Below are 16,542 nucleotides of genomic sequence, written 5' to 3'. Positions count from 1 at the left end.
TCGCGCCAGATGTCTCGCACCGCATGGCATATTAAGGCTAGGAGTATAAGGACACATCAGAAGTGATGCTGCCCAACATTATCATCATCCCGTATCTTCACCTCATACATCCAGTAACCACAAGCGACTCGCCTCCTATAGGACGTTCTGGGGAGGCGCCTCAAGTTATGTGACCACGACCTTACTACGCTCAGCCGGCTCTAGCAGGGGCTCATCCACGGCAGGACGGCTCAGTGCTTGTATCATTTAACTATAAAACATTTGGGCTCACGCTTCACAACAACGCATTTCCCTCTTTGATCTGACAGTTTTGCGCAACCATTACTGCGGCATAGTCCTGGCCAAACCGACTACTGAATCATTCAGATGCATATCGCCTCTTTACATTGAATTTCTCCCAGTTTCACCCAGTGTAACGCTTAGTAAGGTATTAAGGGACCTATTTATCAAATAATATGCCCCAAAATAGCAATTTTCGGGGGGTGATACCATCAAATAGTTAGTATCCCGTGAATGTAACATGGAAGTCCCTCCATTGCCATCAGCAGAAGCAGCCCAGTAGGTTTCTATTGGGGCTGCTGGCCGTTGGATTTACATAGCTCCGTAATGAGAAGTATTTTGGTTCCGGCCTTCATTGCCTTCTGAGGGAGCAGGAAGCTGATGTGTTACCGTAGGAACCCTACCCAGCAATGGACGCCGCACATGCGTGATCAGCTGACCAACTCTCCCAGATTGTCAGGGAGCCTCCCTGAAATAATAGTAATCTCCCTGACTCCCTGAAGAGTCTAATAATCTCCCTGATTGCACCTGACCCTTATTAGAAGCTATTTTATATAAAAATTAAAAAAAAACAGAGATAAATACAATTAAATGGAATCATTCGTATCATGTCCCTGCATTGGTTATAAGGCACAATGATCCCTATGGCTACATGTGTTGTCTGAAAAGTATCAGTGTGTTTTCATCAACAAAAAGATCTTACTAACTGCTTTGGGGTTCATTTACATTTGGATGTAAGTTAGGTTTATGACACGCCCCTCAGATGTAGCAGTACACGCCCATCACATGTATGACACGCCCCTCAGATGTAGCAGTACACGCCCATCACATGTATGACACGCCTCTCAGATGTAGCAGTACAGTCCACTTTACTGCCGCGCTCATAGGTGCTGCTTTCACACTTAAAAGTAGGCGAGTATGGCGGACCGCACATACACAGTAGCGCTGCGGGGTCTTGACGGAGAAGTGAAGTGATCACTTCACTTCTAGCCATATATGCCTACACTCCCAGAATGGCCGTGAGGCCCTTGAAAATCAGGTTGCGCTCCCGGCCGCCCGGAAAAGTAGGCAAATCGCCTGGCCGGCCGCCACCCCCTTGCATCCCTTCGCATCATCGTGGCCCCACTCCCTGCTTCACAATGCCGTTAATCTTGACATTGTGAAGAGGGGCGGGACCACAATGATGCGATTGCGCGGCCATGCCCTCAATGCTGCATCATCCCCTGCCACACCCCCTTTATTGATGGTAAGGCTTATGTTTAGGCAGTAGGGGGAGGGTTAGGGTAAGGCACCAGGGGGAGGGTTAGGGTAAGGCACCAGGGGGAAGGTTAGGGTTAGGCACCAGGGGGAGGGTTAAGGTTAGGCACCAAGGGGAGGATTAGGGTTAGGCACCAGGGGGAAGGTTAGGGTTAGGCACCAGGGGGAGGGTTAGGGTTAGGCACTAGGGGGAGGGTTAGGGTTAGGCACCAGGGGGAGGGTTAGGGTTAGGCACCAAGGGGAGGGTTAGGGTTAGGCACCAGGGGGAAGGTTAGGGTTAGGCACCAGGGGGAGGGTTAGGGTTAGTCACCAGGGGGAGGGTTAGGGTTAGGCACTAGGGGGAGGGTTGGGTTAGGCACCAGGGGGAGGGTTAGGGTTAGGCACCAGGGGGAGGATTAGGGTTAGGCACCAGGGGGAGGGTTAGGGTTAGGCACCAAGGGGAGGGTTAGGGTTAGGCACCAGGGGGAGGGTTAGGGTTAGTCACCAGGGGGAGGGTTAGGGTTAGGCACTAGGGGGGGGGTTGGGTTAGGCACCAGGGGGAGGGTTAGGGTTAGGCACCAGGGGGAGGGTTAGGGTTAGGCACCAGGGGGAGGGTTAGGGTTAGGCACCAAGGGGAGGGTTAGGCACCAGGGGGAAGGTTAGGGTTAGGCACCAGGGGGAGGGTTAGGGTTAGGCACTAGGGGGAGGGTTAGGGTTAGGCACCAGGGGGAGGGTTAGGGTTAGGCACCAAGGGGAGGGTTAGGGTTAGGCACCAGGGGGAAGGTTAGGGTTAGGCACCAGGGGGAGGGTTAGGGTTAGGCACCAGGGGGAGGGTTAGGGTTAGGCACCAGGGGGAAGGTTAGGGTTAGGCACCAGGGGGAGGGTTAGGGTTAGGCACCAGGGGGAGGGTTAGGGTTAGGCACCAGGGGGAGGGTTAGGGTTAGGCACCAAGGGGAGGGTTAGGGTTAGGCACCAGGGGGAAGGTTAGGGTTAGGCACCAAGGGGAGGGTTAGGGTTAGGAACCAGGGGGAAGGTTAGGGTTAGGCACCAGGGGGAGGGTTAAGGTTAGGCACCAAGGGGAGGGTTAGGGTTAGGCACCAGGGGGAAGGTTAGGGTTATGCACCAGGGGGAGGGTTAGGGTTAGGCACTAGGGGGAGGGTTAGGGTTAGGCACCAGGGGGAGGGTTAGGGTTAGGCACCAAGGGGGGGGTTAGGGTTAGGCACCAGGGGGAAGGTTAGGGTTAGTCACCAGGGGGAGGGTTAGGGTTAGGCACCAGGAGGAAGGTTATGGTTAGGCACTAGGGGGAGGGTTAGGGTTAGGCACCAGGGGGAGGGTTAGGATTAGTGTCAAATTGCAAAAAAAACCTGTTGACCATTTTTGTGTAGACAATTTGAACCTGCTGACCTTTTAAACCTGTTGTCCTTTTGCATTGTTGATCTTTTGTCAGTCGACCTTTTGTCCCTGTCGACCTATTACGTGTCGACCTTTACATTGTCAGTCTTTTATATCACACCCCATTTGGACAGTATGAAATTTCTTATTGGGAATAGCGACAATAAGAAAGACATGAATATGTACTAACCTTTTTTACCTTTACAGGTATTGCGCTCACACATTATTTACGTTTTAATTCATATACGTAGCATAAAGCAGTTACAAGCGCTCTTTATTCCAGTTCTTGGATATTTCTTAGTGGAAATGGGGGTGGCTAGCCAGACGCGGGGTTATCGCGATCAGTGACTGTGTCATTTGCCGCAGTGCACTGATACCAGCGGCCATGTTCAAATGGAGATTCTGCGCCTCCATAGGGCTAGTGCAATTTCTGACGTTGCGACCGTTGTTGCGGCTTAATGGGCACAGCGGCACTGCGCATGCGCAGTACTGGGTTTGGTGGCCATTTTGGTGAAGCCTCCCTGGAAGTTCCAACATGAGGTCTGTGCAGTAGCTCTCTACATCTACAACAAATAAACCTGGCAGCTTTGCATCATTTCATGTGCTGTACCACAAGGCATTATAGCAGTAAGGCCTGTCTGCCTGAGGAGGGCGCCACATGAGAGTGAGCGAGCACACCTAGGCTGTGTTATATAATGCTGGTCATTTGGGGGTATTCATTCCATTTTAAATCAAGGCTATTAGTGTAGAATAACAAATACTTAGTTTTAATGATGGTGTTTTTTATTTGTGTTTTCAGACTCCTCTGCTGCTCACCCCAAGTTCTCTCCCGCCCTCTATCCATTTCTGGAGCACACTCAGCCCGATTGCCCCCCGAAGTCCTGCAAAGTTGTCCTTCCAGGTATGTTTTGCTGTCCGGTTCTTCTGCTACCGTGTATCCCCGATAATAAGACCTACCCCGAAAATAAGCCCTACCCTTACTTTTGTAACCGGTCCAAAATAAGCCCTACCCCAAAAATAAGACCTACCAAAATTCCATTTTGAGCTGGGAACGCTTCAGAGGCCAGCGTTCCCATTCATGCAGTGCGCGGGTGACGTCATGACGTCACCCGCGCACTGAGGATCCTGTGCGGCCGCGCCTGCTGGATCATGATAGATCCAGCCAGCGCGTAAGTGAGAGGGACATCCCGGACTTCTGGTTCCACCACTGCAAGTCAAGCCTGTTCTAAAGCAAACTTGCCTACTCTCCTAGAACCTGTGGAAGGCTCCCAATTTTTTGGGTACCCCCTCACCCCCAAAAGAGTAGGCACTTATCCCACATCTCGTCCACTTCCTAGTGAATGGGGAGAATCTTATGGTAAATCTGCGGTCCGGCGGGTGGGGGCGGGGGCTTCATGACGCGATTAAAAGATAATCTTGTCATTTGGCTCCGCCCCCTATCTAAGTGTCCGCAATTCGCGGAGGTTTCAGTGTGTCGACAAGTATGTTCTAAAGTGAAGTTGACACTTTTTGCTGTCTTCATCCTGCTCAGCCATGTCCAGGCATCTCCATCTTTGTAAGTGGGCGGAGACCACCTTTACCCAAAAAGATTCTTATAATTCTCACAGCAGTACATCTTATTTCAGGAGGTGAGAGTGCAGATCTTGTAACAGTAACCTGACTGCTACTGAAATGGTATGTGAGGACAGGGCTGCGTGTGAGGAAGGGAATGGAGGCAGCAGGGAGCCACAGACTGAGAGTTATATAGTGGGAGGAGCAGGGTCCCCAGCAGCACAGAGTATCTCAGGAGATGAGTGATGTGTCAGTGAGGACAGGGCTGCATGTGACAGGGGCAGTGACATGATGTGAGGAGGGGAATGGAGGCAGCAGGGAGCCATAGACTGAGAGTTATATAGTGAAAGGAGAGAGGTCCCCCAGCAGCACAGAGTATATCAGGATATGAGTGATGTGTCAGTGAGGATAGGGCTGCATGTGACAGAGGAAGTTGCATGATGTGAGGAGGGGAATGGATGCAGCAGGAAGCCACAGACAGAGAGTTATATAGTGGGAGGAGCAGGGTCCCCAGCAGCACAGCGTATATCAGGAGATTAGTGATATGGTAAGCAAAGGGCTGTATGTGACAGGGGCAGTGTCATGATGTGAGGAGGGGAATGGAGGCAGCAGGAAGCCACAGACTGAGTTATGTAGTGGAAGGAGCAGGGTCCCCAGCAGCACAGAGTATATCAGGAGACGAGTGATGTATTACTGAGGATAGGGCTACATGTGATTTTGGCAGTGACATGGGGCAGGAGGGGAACGTAGACAGCTGGATGCCACATACTGAGAATATATAGTGCAAGGAGCAGGGTCCTCCAGCAGCACAGAGTATATCAGGAGATGAGTGATGTGATAGTAATACAGGGCTGCATGTGTTGATTAGTGGAAGGAGCTTGGCCTCCCAACACTGATGTGATGTCGCAGATACACTGTTGCAGTAATATTGTGGTGTACAACACACCTTTATATGAAACACCGTTTTTTTGTTTCTTTAAGTTTAAGTCACTTGTTTCAAAAACTATATGGGGCTGATTGAGAGCTACACTCTAACTGCATGCAATGCTGACATGTGCGCAGTTTTACAATGTCGGAAGTACTGCGGATGCATGGAGTTGCACTATGCACGTGTCCCGATGATTACCGCACCGAGACACAGAGCGAATTTCTACACAAGAGCTGCGGATTTCAATGGGCATTCCTGGGAGGTAAGAGGGTGGTGGCTAGCCAGACATGGGCGTTTCGCTGTCAGCGACTGCGTCTAAAGACACAGTAATGCTGGCACAGGGGGCGCCATGTCCAGACAGAAAAATTGCATCTGCCATAGGACTGGTGCAAGCTTTGCTGGAGCAGCGTTGGTGCACCTAAAGAAGCAGCGAGACGGATTAGCGCCTCTCCCTGTATGCGTCTAAGTAGGAAGATTGTCGGTCACGGCAGAAGCACCTCTAGATCAGGCCCAATACGTCTTTCTTATTTTTATTATTTATTTATTACCAGTTATTTATATAGCGCCCACATATTTCTTAGATTTCTGTATACTCTGTTTGTTTAGACATTTCCTATGGGACTATGGGCCTCTCACACATCCCATTCCTTTCTCTAATTCCAGTTCCCAACTAATGGCAGTAACCAGATCCATGTCCCGACTCTCAGCGTTGATGGACTTTCCACCCCTGTGGTCCTGTCGCCTGGACCTCAGAAGCCATAAGGAACCCATAGAGCTGTTACCTCTAGTTTCCTGCCAGGACACGATATTTTATCTCTCAACGCCCATGAGAATTTCCTTGGGATCAAAGATAGCTTTTCTGTCTGCGTTATCTGTTGAAAGAGAGGTTGTGTTTTATGTGTAGTCGCAGCCTACATGTAACGCGGGGCGGCTTCCCGGGCTGGAAGCACGAAGACCCACCTTGGATATCCACTTCGGGGTCTAGTCCAACACCCAGCTCACTGCGTGGAAGTCGAACCTCCGATCCTTTAACTTGCTGATGGAGACAAGAACGTTCTAACCCCCCCACTTATGCGTGGGTGCCCAGAGTCCATCGAGGTCCAGTATATAAGGTGGAGAGCTTTAATGAGACTGTTCAGCTCAGTCATGTGGAGGATTAGTTATTTAGCGTGATGGAGAAGATGAAAAAATTAGACATTGCGTTTTTGTGACAATTGGTCACTTCGCCTTCTGGGGAGAAATTCTAATTTTATTTTTTTATCACATTTTGTGGTCACGGAAATGTCCACCAGCAATCTCATCAACCGTTTGATCAGCTGCCTGAATACACCTTAACCACTGGATATTTTTATTTGCGCGGGCAACCTTCTACGCATTAATTTATTGAAATGAATATGTCATCTCCCCGGAGCCTCCATTTTATTTCATTTTTTTAATTTATTTTTGCTACATCCTCCGAAGTATTACCTTTACATCATGCTTTCAATGGACGTGCGATAACGGTGATCATTTCTTGTTAAATGTGAAGTTCGAGAAAGAGAACTGGTAATGAATCAATATTCGATATGGTTATGTTCACATTTGCATATATGGGGAACATGTGAGTTTCATTACTTTTACAGGCAATGAGTTTCATAGGAACCAAATAGAAAGACTTCCTAAAGAGATAGGATGGGGAATAATTTTAAAGCTGTTTGAAGGATTTGAGAAAATGATCCTGCTTATGAGGGACTGACATGGTTGTGAAGTACAAAATGGCTGACAGGGTGGATTAAAGATGGCTCCCATATGAGGAAACACTGTTTCCAGGTAGATCAGAGAATGCTATTTTCAGTTAAATACTAAAAGCTTAAAGGAAGGTATGTCGGCTTCATGCTGAATACATGATAATGTTATAGTTATATAGCACAGATTATCTGCTGGTGTTTTCTTGTACATTATTGCTAATAAGCTACAAACTCCAGCCTATATTATATTGTTACTGAGGTTTTGGAACACAGAGTCTGTCACACATTTAGGAAGCTGTCACCTCACCTTCTTTCGAGCAGCATAACGTTCAGGAGAGACTAAATTTAGCTTCGTGTTGCTAGCCTTTTTGGGGTTGTCGTGTTTCTCTACATAATGCTTAATTACCTCAGAGTCTGCTATTAGAATGCCTCACCCCCTTTCTTTGTGTATTAAGTGGACGGCCAATGCATTCATGCAGATTGATTTGTATAGAATAGTTCTCTGTGTTTTGAACAAGAGTAGTCTAGAACAGGGGTGTGACCAGTGAGGCGATGCACTTAAAAGGGGGTTCTAGAGCTTGTTTTTGGGGGCCTGATTAAATTGTCTTGGGGCGCCACAACAATAGCTTATGGACTCAGGTGGGATTTCCACAGGCTGAGCACCGCCGGTCTAGAAAGGGATTTTTAAATGCAGATCTGTTGATTATATTTTTTTATAGGTTGGTAGAAAGCAGGTTCTAGTGCCAGTTCCACACACGGAAATCCCCCCCATTCTTATCCAGTCTCTATACTGCACCTCTTGTCATTAAGACCCTTTTTTTTTTTTACTCTGTCTACCAGACTCCAGTCTTACATATATGATGCCCTGGCTTAAATGCATCTTCTGTTATTTACACATTGTCTTATTCCTTATGCGTGCCATTGACATGCTACGACTATCTCTCCTCTGTAACCACTTTTACCCCACTCCTATATTACAGTAGAGTACATAAATAGTCCTAATGGTTATCAATTAAACATATTATCCTGTCATTTGCTGCCCCTCACAATTATTCTCGGAGGCCGCTGCCTCTGTGTGCTCCTGTTTAGCCCCACCCATGAGGACCCTAATCTTTCCTATCTAGGCCCCTCCCTCTTTGTTTTGCAGTACGTCTAATCTACATTTCCCTCCTTTTCAAATGCTCAGAAAATATGGCATAGAACCTGTGGGGGGAAAAAAAAACTAAACAGAGCCCGGGATTAATTTATCAAATAGCGACATCTCCAAATGGTTGCAGATTTATTTCCTCAGTTTTGCTGGCGGTTTTCAAACTGGTAGTTTTATTCAAGGCTAAAACCGGCGCGTTGGGTTGGAAAATGTTGGTATTTTTATAAACTTTTCCTTACGTTCAGCATTTTCCTAACACATTATTATATACAGTATATATATATATATATATATATATATATATTTTTTTTTTTTATGTAACGTAAACATGCGTCATACTTCAGCATTGGAGCCACTAGGGGGCTTGGGAGGGTTTGGTGCTAAGACGTTCAAAATTAAGGTTTCACAGCCCTACATGCTATTTGCATCACTGACATTATAATAATTATTATAATTATTATTACTATTATTAAAAATAATGCGCTGTCAGTAAATCTAGTGTTGGCAACCATGCTTCCCTCCTATTCAGATATTCTCATCTGTCTGTCACCTTTCTTAATTGTAATACCATTGTGAATACCTATTAGTGGTATGCTGCTCTCTATATTGTTACTGTATATAAATTGATGTATGTTGTGTGTAACCCCCTCCCCCCCTTTTATTAGCCAATCGTGGAACAGTCTGTATCTCACATTCCCTCCTGGTGGTCTGAGATCACCTATTCCAAAGAACTCCTCAGGAATGTTCCACATATGTCAGACGGAGGGGGAGCCCAGGGAGACCTCCTGAACACAGACATTTCAGGGTAACTTATTTTTATTTTTCTGGGGGGTGGGATGCCTGTGGCTCTCCCTCACCTTTCCTAAGGCCTTTCTCTTTAACCACAGGGGCGTCTTGTCCTTGAAAGGGCTTCTGGGAAAACAGTATTTTTCCTACGCAGCGTGACTGTACGTGCTTCAGCGAGGTCACCGGCTGAGTATTTCATAGGAAACTTTATCTTCGCTGCTGAAATTGCCAAGCACAACGTGGTACCGGCTATATGCGTTTTGCAAATTCCTCCGGCGCCATGTATCATCGACGTGAGAGAAAACTATTTTTGGGGGGATTGAGGGGAATGTTATTTAAATTTGGGGGGGACTGTTGTTTGCAATCACAGAGTTTTTAACAAATATGGAATGAGGCACGCTGTCCTGCTGAAACAGGAATTTATCATTAAGTTGCTTTGCTTTAATCCTATTTGATTAATATTGTATTTTTGTTAAATAAACTCCAAATAATTAGATTTCCTGGAACTGATCATCATAATCATAGTAGCTGGTTGTGATTTTCTAAAGAGGACCAGTGGAGGTGTTGCCTATAGCAACCAATCACATTCTATCTATCATTTGTGTAGTGCGTTCTATAAAATGGTAGCTGGAGTCTGATTGGTTGTTATCGGCAACACCTTCACTTGTGTGCTTTAGAAGTTTTGATAGGTCTCGTACTGGGGCCTCTCTAGTGCTCCTGGTGGAAACTGCTAGCAAGCGCAGATTGTAAGCTCTTAAGGCAAGGTACTCCTGTGCTAATTCTTTACATTCATGATGTGATTAGATTTCTCAATGCGAAACATGGTGAGGAAAGTTAGCCAGGTCGTATAACACCCAGGGAGATAGATCTCTGTGCTCATCTTAATTATGATGGATCGCATTGAACCTGTCAGGACATTAATGTGAGACAGTCAATAGCTTGAGATACTGCGCTGTAGGCTACTAGAACTTGAAGCGAAAGGGTTGTGTTGCGTTGGCTGGGATCAAGTTACTACAAGTCTCATTAGTTCATGGATAGGACGCTGCATTTAACAATCTTTGGGCCTGCTTCAGACTTGCACGTTAATCCTATGGTTTACGCACATCTCCGATGTTTCCCGATCAGCGCATGTGCCGATCACTGTCCGCGATGGCAGTGCCCCCTGAGCAGCAACACATTGAAATGCTGCAGCCGTTTGGCGACGGGGGTGGTGACGATGAGCATTTTACATACAGGAGACGTGTCACCCCCGTTTTCTAGGCATGCTGAGGCCAGGGTCTGCGTCTTCCAACGCAGATTTCCTGGCCCTGGGCAGAGGAGTTCCAGCGACCATTCTGTTGGCCGATGGTCTTCAGACGCAGCACTTGGATCCGCAATGCCAGCAGTGGGCGTCTTTTGCCTTCAGACGCCTCGCGCAGCGTTACTATATTTTCACATCGCTGCTGCGTCCAAAGACCGCCATGCAAACAGCATACAACTTAAAATCAGGCCCTTTGTTGATTTCAAGAAAAAACTACCATAAAATGTAGATCTGGTTCCCAATATCGGAATGTAGTTATAACGTCGACAGTTTAGAGTTTTGCCGTTGTTGAAATGCCGACGTGGAACACGTCAGCACCTGCAGAATGTCGACATGAAGAATTTTGAAAAAATAAAAAAATATACCACACCCTCTAACATCAGATGACTGGTGTGCATGTGCCCTCTTGCAAATTTTACTTAATACATTTATTTTGTCTAAATAAAGATAAAACAAGGTATTTAGGGGCTGATTCAGACCCGGTCGCTAAGCTGCGCTCGCTCGCTCTGAGCGATGGTCGCACAACTGCGCATGCGTATAAGTCGCAGTGCGCGTGCGCAAACAAGCGTCTGCAATGTGAAATATTCCGCTCGTAGTACACAGCCTGGCCGCTACTTTGAGTGACAGCGCCGTTTGTCGGTGGTAACAGGGGAAGGTGCTTGTGAACGGGGGAGTGGATGTGCGAACGCAGGCGTGTCTGATCGTCAGAACAGAGTTTAATGGGTGTGCATAATTAGCAAAATAGCGTCATTGAACATGTGACTTGGTTGGTTTTTCCCTGAACTGCTCGCAGTGCTTGCGGTGAGGTAGGGTCTATCTCAAGCGCTGCGAGCAGCTCCGATGGTTCCCGATTAATCCTACATTTCCCGGAGATGACGTGTGTAGCGAGTGGCAAGGGGGCGTCTTTAAACACTTGCGAGTGCAATATGCCGCCGCTTGCTTAGACATAGAGGCGTCCTTACACAGCAAAGAGCAAGCGCATGATTTGCATAGACGGACCATTTTTGACAGCGAGCGGCCGCAAATAGCGAACGGGTCTGAATCAGGCCCTTAGTTAAAGTTGCAGGAAGGGGACGTTCTAGCACAGTGGTTACCAAACTTTCTTGGCACGCAGAGGCCAAAAGGTTCTTATTGAGAAAATCAGCCAAGAATATTAAACTAAGTAAATTGTGCTTCTCTGTCACCCTTCGGGTCAGTTATGTGATGGTGGACATGGTTACGCTTTGTTCATCTACATATTTTAAGATCGGTAGCCACCGGCTCTGCATATTGACCATAAATAATTATATTTGGTCCTGGCCCACCAACCCATGGCATCCCTGTAAGTGCCCCCTGGCACCCCAGGATGGCACAGCACCCAGTTTGGGCACCACTATTCTAGCTAATAAATAAAAAGCAGCCTGGAAGTAGATAGAGCCTCTAACTTTGGCCCTCATTCAGAGGCGGTCGCAAGAAGCGAGCGCTCTCTCTGAATGAGGGCGGCCGCTTCACTTTTCAAGTGCGGCCTCCTGGTCGCTAGCTAAGCTGTGGGTTACCACCCACAGCTTTAGCGACCGACCAGGGTGATGGTCGCGATGGTCAAGACCATCGCGACCATCGGGGCTTGCGACAAGACCCTAAGGTTGGGTCTCGGCAACCGCAAGCCCCAGGGAGCTTCCTGCTCTGATGGAGCAGGAAGCTCCCCACTGACATCACTGCTGATGTCAGTGCGGCCGCCCACAAAACGGCAGGCGTTCCTTCAGGAACGCCTCCGTTTGTGTAGCCACCCCTCGCCCTGCCTACAAAACGGGGCGAGCTGTCGATCAACATCGACAGCCGCCCCTTTAGTAGTGAGCTCCGGAGCGAGAGAACCCGCGTGCACAGGGCCTAAACATCGACACGGTTGCGAGCGCTCGGCGCTCGCGACCAGGTTTGAATGAGGTCCTTTATCTTGTGGATAATAGTAAATCATTTTCCTTCTAGTTGTGTTTTGGTTGTTTAAAACACACGGCTTTGTTCTGTCCTTCTTTACCCCTCTTGTGAGATTTACATATTTGTAGCTTAATGAAAGGACTTGGGCAGAATAAGCTTCAGCATTTGGTTACACACTGTCCTGGCAAAGCCTCTGCTGGCTCACAGCCCCTGGTACACACCCAGAGACCTGTCACAGTCCTCTCAGTGCTGCCAAATTTACTGTCCAGCCAGATCAATGCAAGGGTCAGACAACAGAACGTTTTTTGAATATGCTTTCATTAGACTGGTTATAAGGTGTTTTTGTTTTTTTTTGGGATGGGAGAGGGGTTAGTTTTTTATAATTAGAACTGAGATTTTTATCTGTTCGTCGTACTATACATCGAGATGCCTCGGCGGCGATAACAAGTATTACGCGGCACTAGTCCCGCTGCCCGCTGCAATCCGACTTCTATTATCGCAGTCTGAGGAGAAAACTCAAGTACGAAAAAAAACTATTTAATTAGTGTTTTGTTTTTTTTCCAGTCATGAATATTTAACAAAAATATATATATTTTTTTTGTTTAATATATTAAATCTATTTTTTTTTTATTATTTTTTTTCCCACTCATGAAACAGAAAACCCAAGTCCGCGCCTTTCCGTTCCACTGCGCATGCGTGAGCCGGCAATCTGGGTCACCCATGCCCATAATCCCTCTGGGCCTGCCCGGTGAAGACCTAACGTAACCCTTAACGCTTCGGGCCAGTATCACCAAGACAGCTAAATATCGCTCAGCTGCCTCTGTTAAATTTTAAAAGTGACTGGCGGCAGTAGGTGATTTTCTGGTGCCGCTATAATGGTGGAAAAAAACTCATCGCTTCATTTTAATATAGAGACCCCCATAACTTCAAATGAGTTTAGGCAGATGTTATGCGGTCACCATTACCTTTAATGTTGGTGGCCTTCTTGGAGGGGGTGGAGTCATAAAAAAAAATTGGGTAAAGGAATGGACAGAGAGAAGTTGTCTAATGTTTTGTGACAATTGTCCATACGCAAGTGCACGTGTGTTACTCCTGTGCCGCCAGGAGAAGGAAGCCGGGCACCAGGCCCCTGTCCAGGCAGCAGGGTGCCCTACCAGGCACTCAACATGATGGAAATCGGAGCCACCGGGGCACCTCGCATCCTGTGTGGCGGCACACACAGTAAGTTACGACCCTGATAATAAGATGGAATCGATAGCGAGGGGAGAACGTTTGAGGAGAAAAACTGGCTAGGCCTTGGTGCGGCTCCATGGAGAATGCAGACTACTTGCAGTTTTGCGCTCCATTCAGCGCACGCAAAAATGAAATGTTAGTGAAGGGATAAAAAGTGTTTTCTGCAGAGTCTTTTTAAGTATGCTAAATAACTAAGGATATCCCCAACGCTACATTTGGGGGGTGCCTTTTGCACCTTTTTATACTCATTTGATAGCAGAAGTGCATTAAACTGTTCCCATGAACACCCGCAGCCCCTCTACAGTCTGTGCTTTGCCTGTGTTACACATCTCACAGTCTACACGTCTCCGTTCCGGCGTGCAGGTTTTATGCCGGAATACAGCAATGTATATATTTCTCTGCGTTTGCCTTTCTGTACGTTGCTATGTCCAACCGGTGGGTGGTGTAACGATAGGGCTGGTAACAGAATCCCCCCACCCCTAGTGACAGCACGGTATAAGAGTGGGTAGCTTCATTCTGTACTCATTCCCTGAATGCTGGTAACCTCCACTTGTACAGCGTCGCTCATGGCTTCAACTTTTACCTCATTGTTTTATTTCATGTCCCGATGGTCTTGCAGCGCTGGCCAGTTGGTTTAAAGCCATATTAATTGCAGCGCCTAGGCGCCGAGTGTCATGGTGTATGTCGATGTTTGTCAATTGGCTCAGCGCAGCTTTAACGAAGATGGTCTTTGATGTTTTTGTAGTACACCGGTCGCTGCTTCGGAGTGGGGCGAGCTGTGTTTTGAGTTGAACCAATATTATTCAGCCTCTCGGGTGACCTGATGCTGGTGACCTACCTGGCTGCTGACGCTGCTTGCCGCTCGGTGGAGAGCAGGTTTATGAAGCCTGCCAACAAAATGGCTGCCTTCGCTGTGTATGTAGTGGAGCCGCGAAGGGATACTGAATACACACGTCCTTTGTGAGCCTGTGGCTGATGTCCCAAGTTCTTTGCACAGGGTTCAGTGTTGAACATATTGGGGCATATTTAATTGGGGGCGAGAATAGCAAAAATCCCGCACCTGCAGGTGCAGGATTTTTGCTATTCAATTAGGAGCGGGGTTTTAGATTTTTTTGAGCGCCGGGAGGTTTATTTTTGCGCACCTCCAGAGCACGACCAATTTTTCATAAAATCCAAAATTATAGGAATAATGGTCGGGAAACGTTCGGGCACCCCGGCGGCCCCCCCTCGTAATGACGACTAATTAAGCAATTGGAAGTTTCCAATTAGCTTAATTAGTCAGTAATTCTCACCTTCCGAAGTACTATCTTGTCTCACAGCAGCCCCCGGGACTCCCAGCAGCCTCCTCCCCAATGAGAAGACAGAGGCGAGACCATCGGGAGCCGCAGAGACCACCGGAGACCCCCGGGTAGGTAAGTGTAATATTTTTTTCATTAATTTTTTTTTTAAATTGGGTATCGGGAGTGCGCATACCCCTGGTAGTCCAAAATTGGCCGCGAGGGGCGCAAGGCTTTTTCCTCGCTAAACCTCACGCCCAATTAAATATGCCCCATGGCGGGCCAAGGGTTTGTGAACTTTAGAAATTATCTACTTGTGCAGGAGTTGTATCAAGCCTTGGGGGAGTCATTACCCAAAGTAACCAATCCGCTTCTAGCTGTCATTTCATAGACTGTGCTGGATAAATGACAGTTAGAAGCTGATTGGTGGCTTTGGGCAACTTCTACACTTTATCTTTCTCCAAGGCTTGATACATCTCTCCCTGTCCCTGACAACGGCTGTAGCATGCAATATGGTCGGATGACGCTTACTGTGTCGATCCCCACACGGTGCAACCAACACTGCATCCGGTATTAGCGGGAATCAGGCTGCTAGCAGTGCTGTCCCAAGGCGATATACCTAGTGTACTGATAGGCTACACTCAGTGATGTCACAGGTTACCAGCCAATGGGTCATTCTACATTCACATCATTATTGGTTCAGCTCACAGCACAGCTGCCTGCGCTCTCTGTAGGCTGTATAGGCGACGAGCCCACTTTTACAAGCTAAATATTGCATTGGTCATGGTGTTGTTCTGTCAGTATGGGGAACCGATGGCATGGTGCAGTTTTTTCTTTGATATCCACCCTTTTATATATATTGTACGGTTCCTCTTCCCAGTCATTGGTCTGTTAGTCTATTGCATGGTAATGTTACGCAACCATTCAATGATGAAATAACTTCACCACTAGGAGCCTTGTTGTATTGAAGTTTGTGGAAGACATATATATATATATATGTTCGCATATACACTAGTGTGTGTGTGTATATATGTGTGTGTGTGTGTGTTCGCATATACACTACAGTGTATGTATATATATATATATATAGTGGTATATACAGTGTGTATGTATATATATATGTGTGTGTGTGTATATATGTGTGTGTGTGTGTGTTCGCATATACACTACAGTGTATGTATATATATATATATAGTGGTATATACAGTGTGTATGTATATATATATATGTGTGTGTGTGTATATATGTGTGTGTGTGTGTGTGTTCGCATATACACTACAGTGTGTATATATATATATATATATATATATATATGGTTGTATATACAGTGTGTATGTGTACATATATATATATATGTGTGTGTGTGTGTGTGTGTGTGTATATATATATATATATATATATATATATGTATGTTTTATACATATAGATATATATTTGTTTGTATGTGTGTGTGCATATATATATATATATATATGTGTATATATATATATATATATATATATATATATATATATGCAATATTATTTATTTTTTCTTTATTTGCCCGGCAAACAGCAGGGCAGACCTTGATTATATGACATATAAAAAAATGTGCAGAATCATATGTTATTCTAACCTTTTATGGAATTTTCTTAAAAAAAAAAAATGTAATTATATGTGAGGGAAGATATAAGGGGTTAATTTCTCTTTAATTATGCTAATGCTGAAGTGAAGGCAGAATTCTACTCTTATCAGATAGAGTCTGAACATTTCCGGGAGCCTCTTTAAATGCTCGA

At 46.4% G+C, this 16,542-nt stretch overlaps 1 protein-coding gene across 3 annotated transcripts in view; it reads left to right on the top strand.

The window, feature by feature from the left end:
- ELK1 (ETS transcription factor ELK1) overlaps positions 1-16,118 on the top strand; it is a 37,684-nt gene extending 21,566 nt beyond the window's left edge. For all 3 annotated transcript variants that reach the window (XM_088470011.1, XM_088470002.1, XM_088469993.1), the window contains 2 exons: positions 3,707-3,808; positions 6,050-16,118. In XM_088470011.1, the coding sequence (XP_088326137.1) occupies positions 3,707-3,808; positions 6,050-6,148 (201 nt within the window). In that variant the 3' untranslated portion in view covers positions 6,149-16,118. The remainder of the gene's footprint in view (positions 1-3,706; positions 3,809-6,049) is intronic.
- The last annotated feature ends 424 nt before the right edge of the window (positions 16,119-16,542 follow it).

The sequence above is a fragment of the Taudactylus pleione genome, unplaced genomic scaffold (assembly GCF_031769625.1).
Source record: "Taudactylus pleione unplaced genomic scaffold, aTauple2 ptg000013l, whole genome shotgun sequence".
NCBI lineage: Eukaryota > Metazoa > Chordata > Amphibia > Anura > Myobatrachidae > Taudactylus > Taudactylus pleione.
This window is presented reverse-complemented; position numbering and strand designations above follow the sequence as displayed.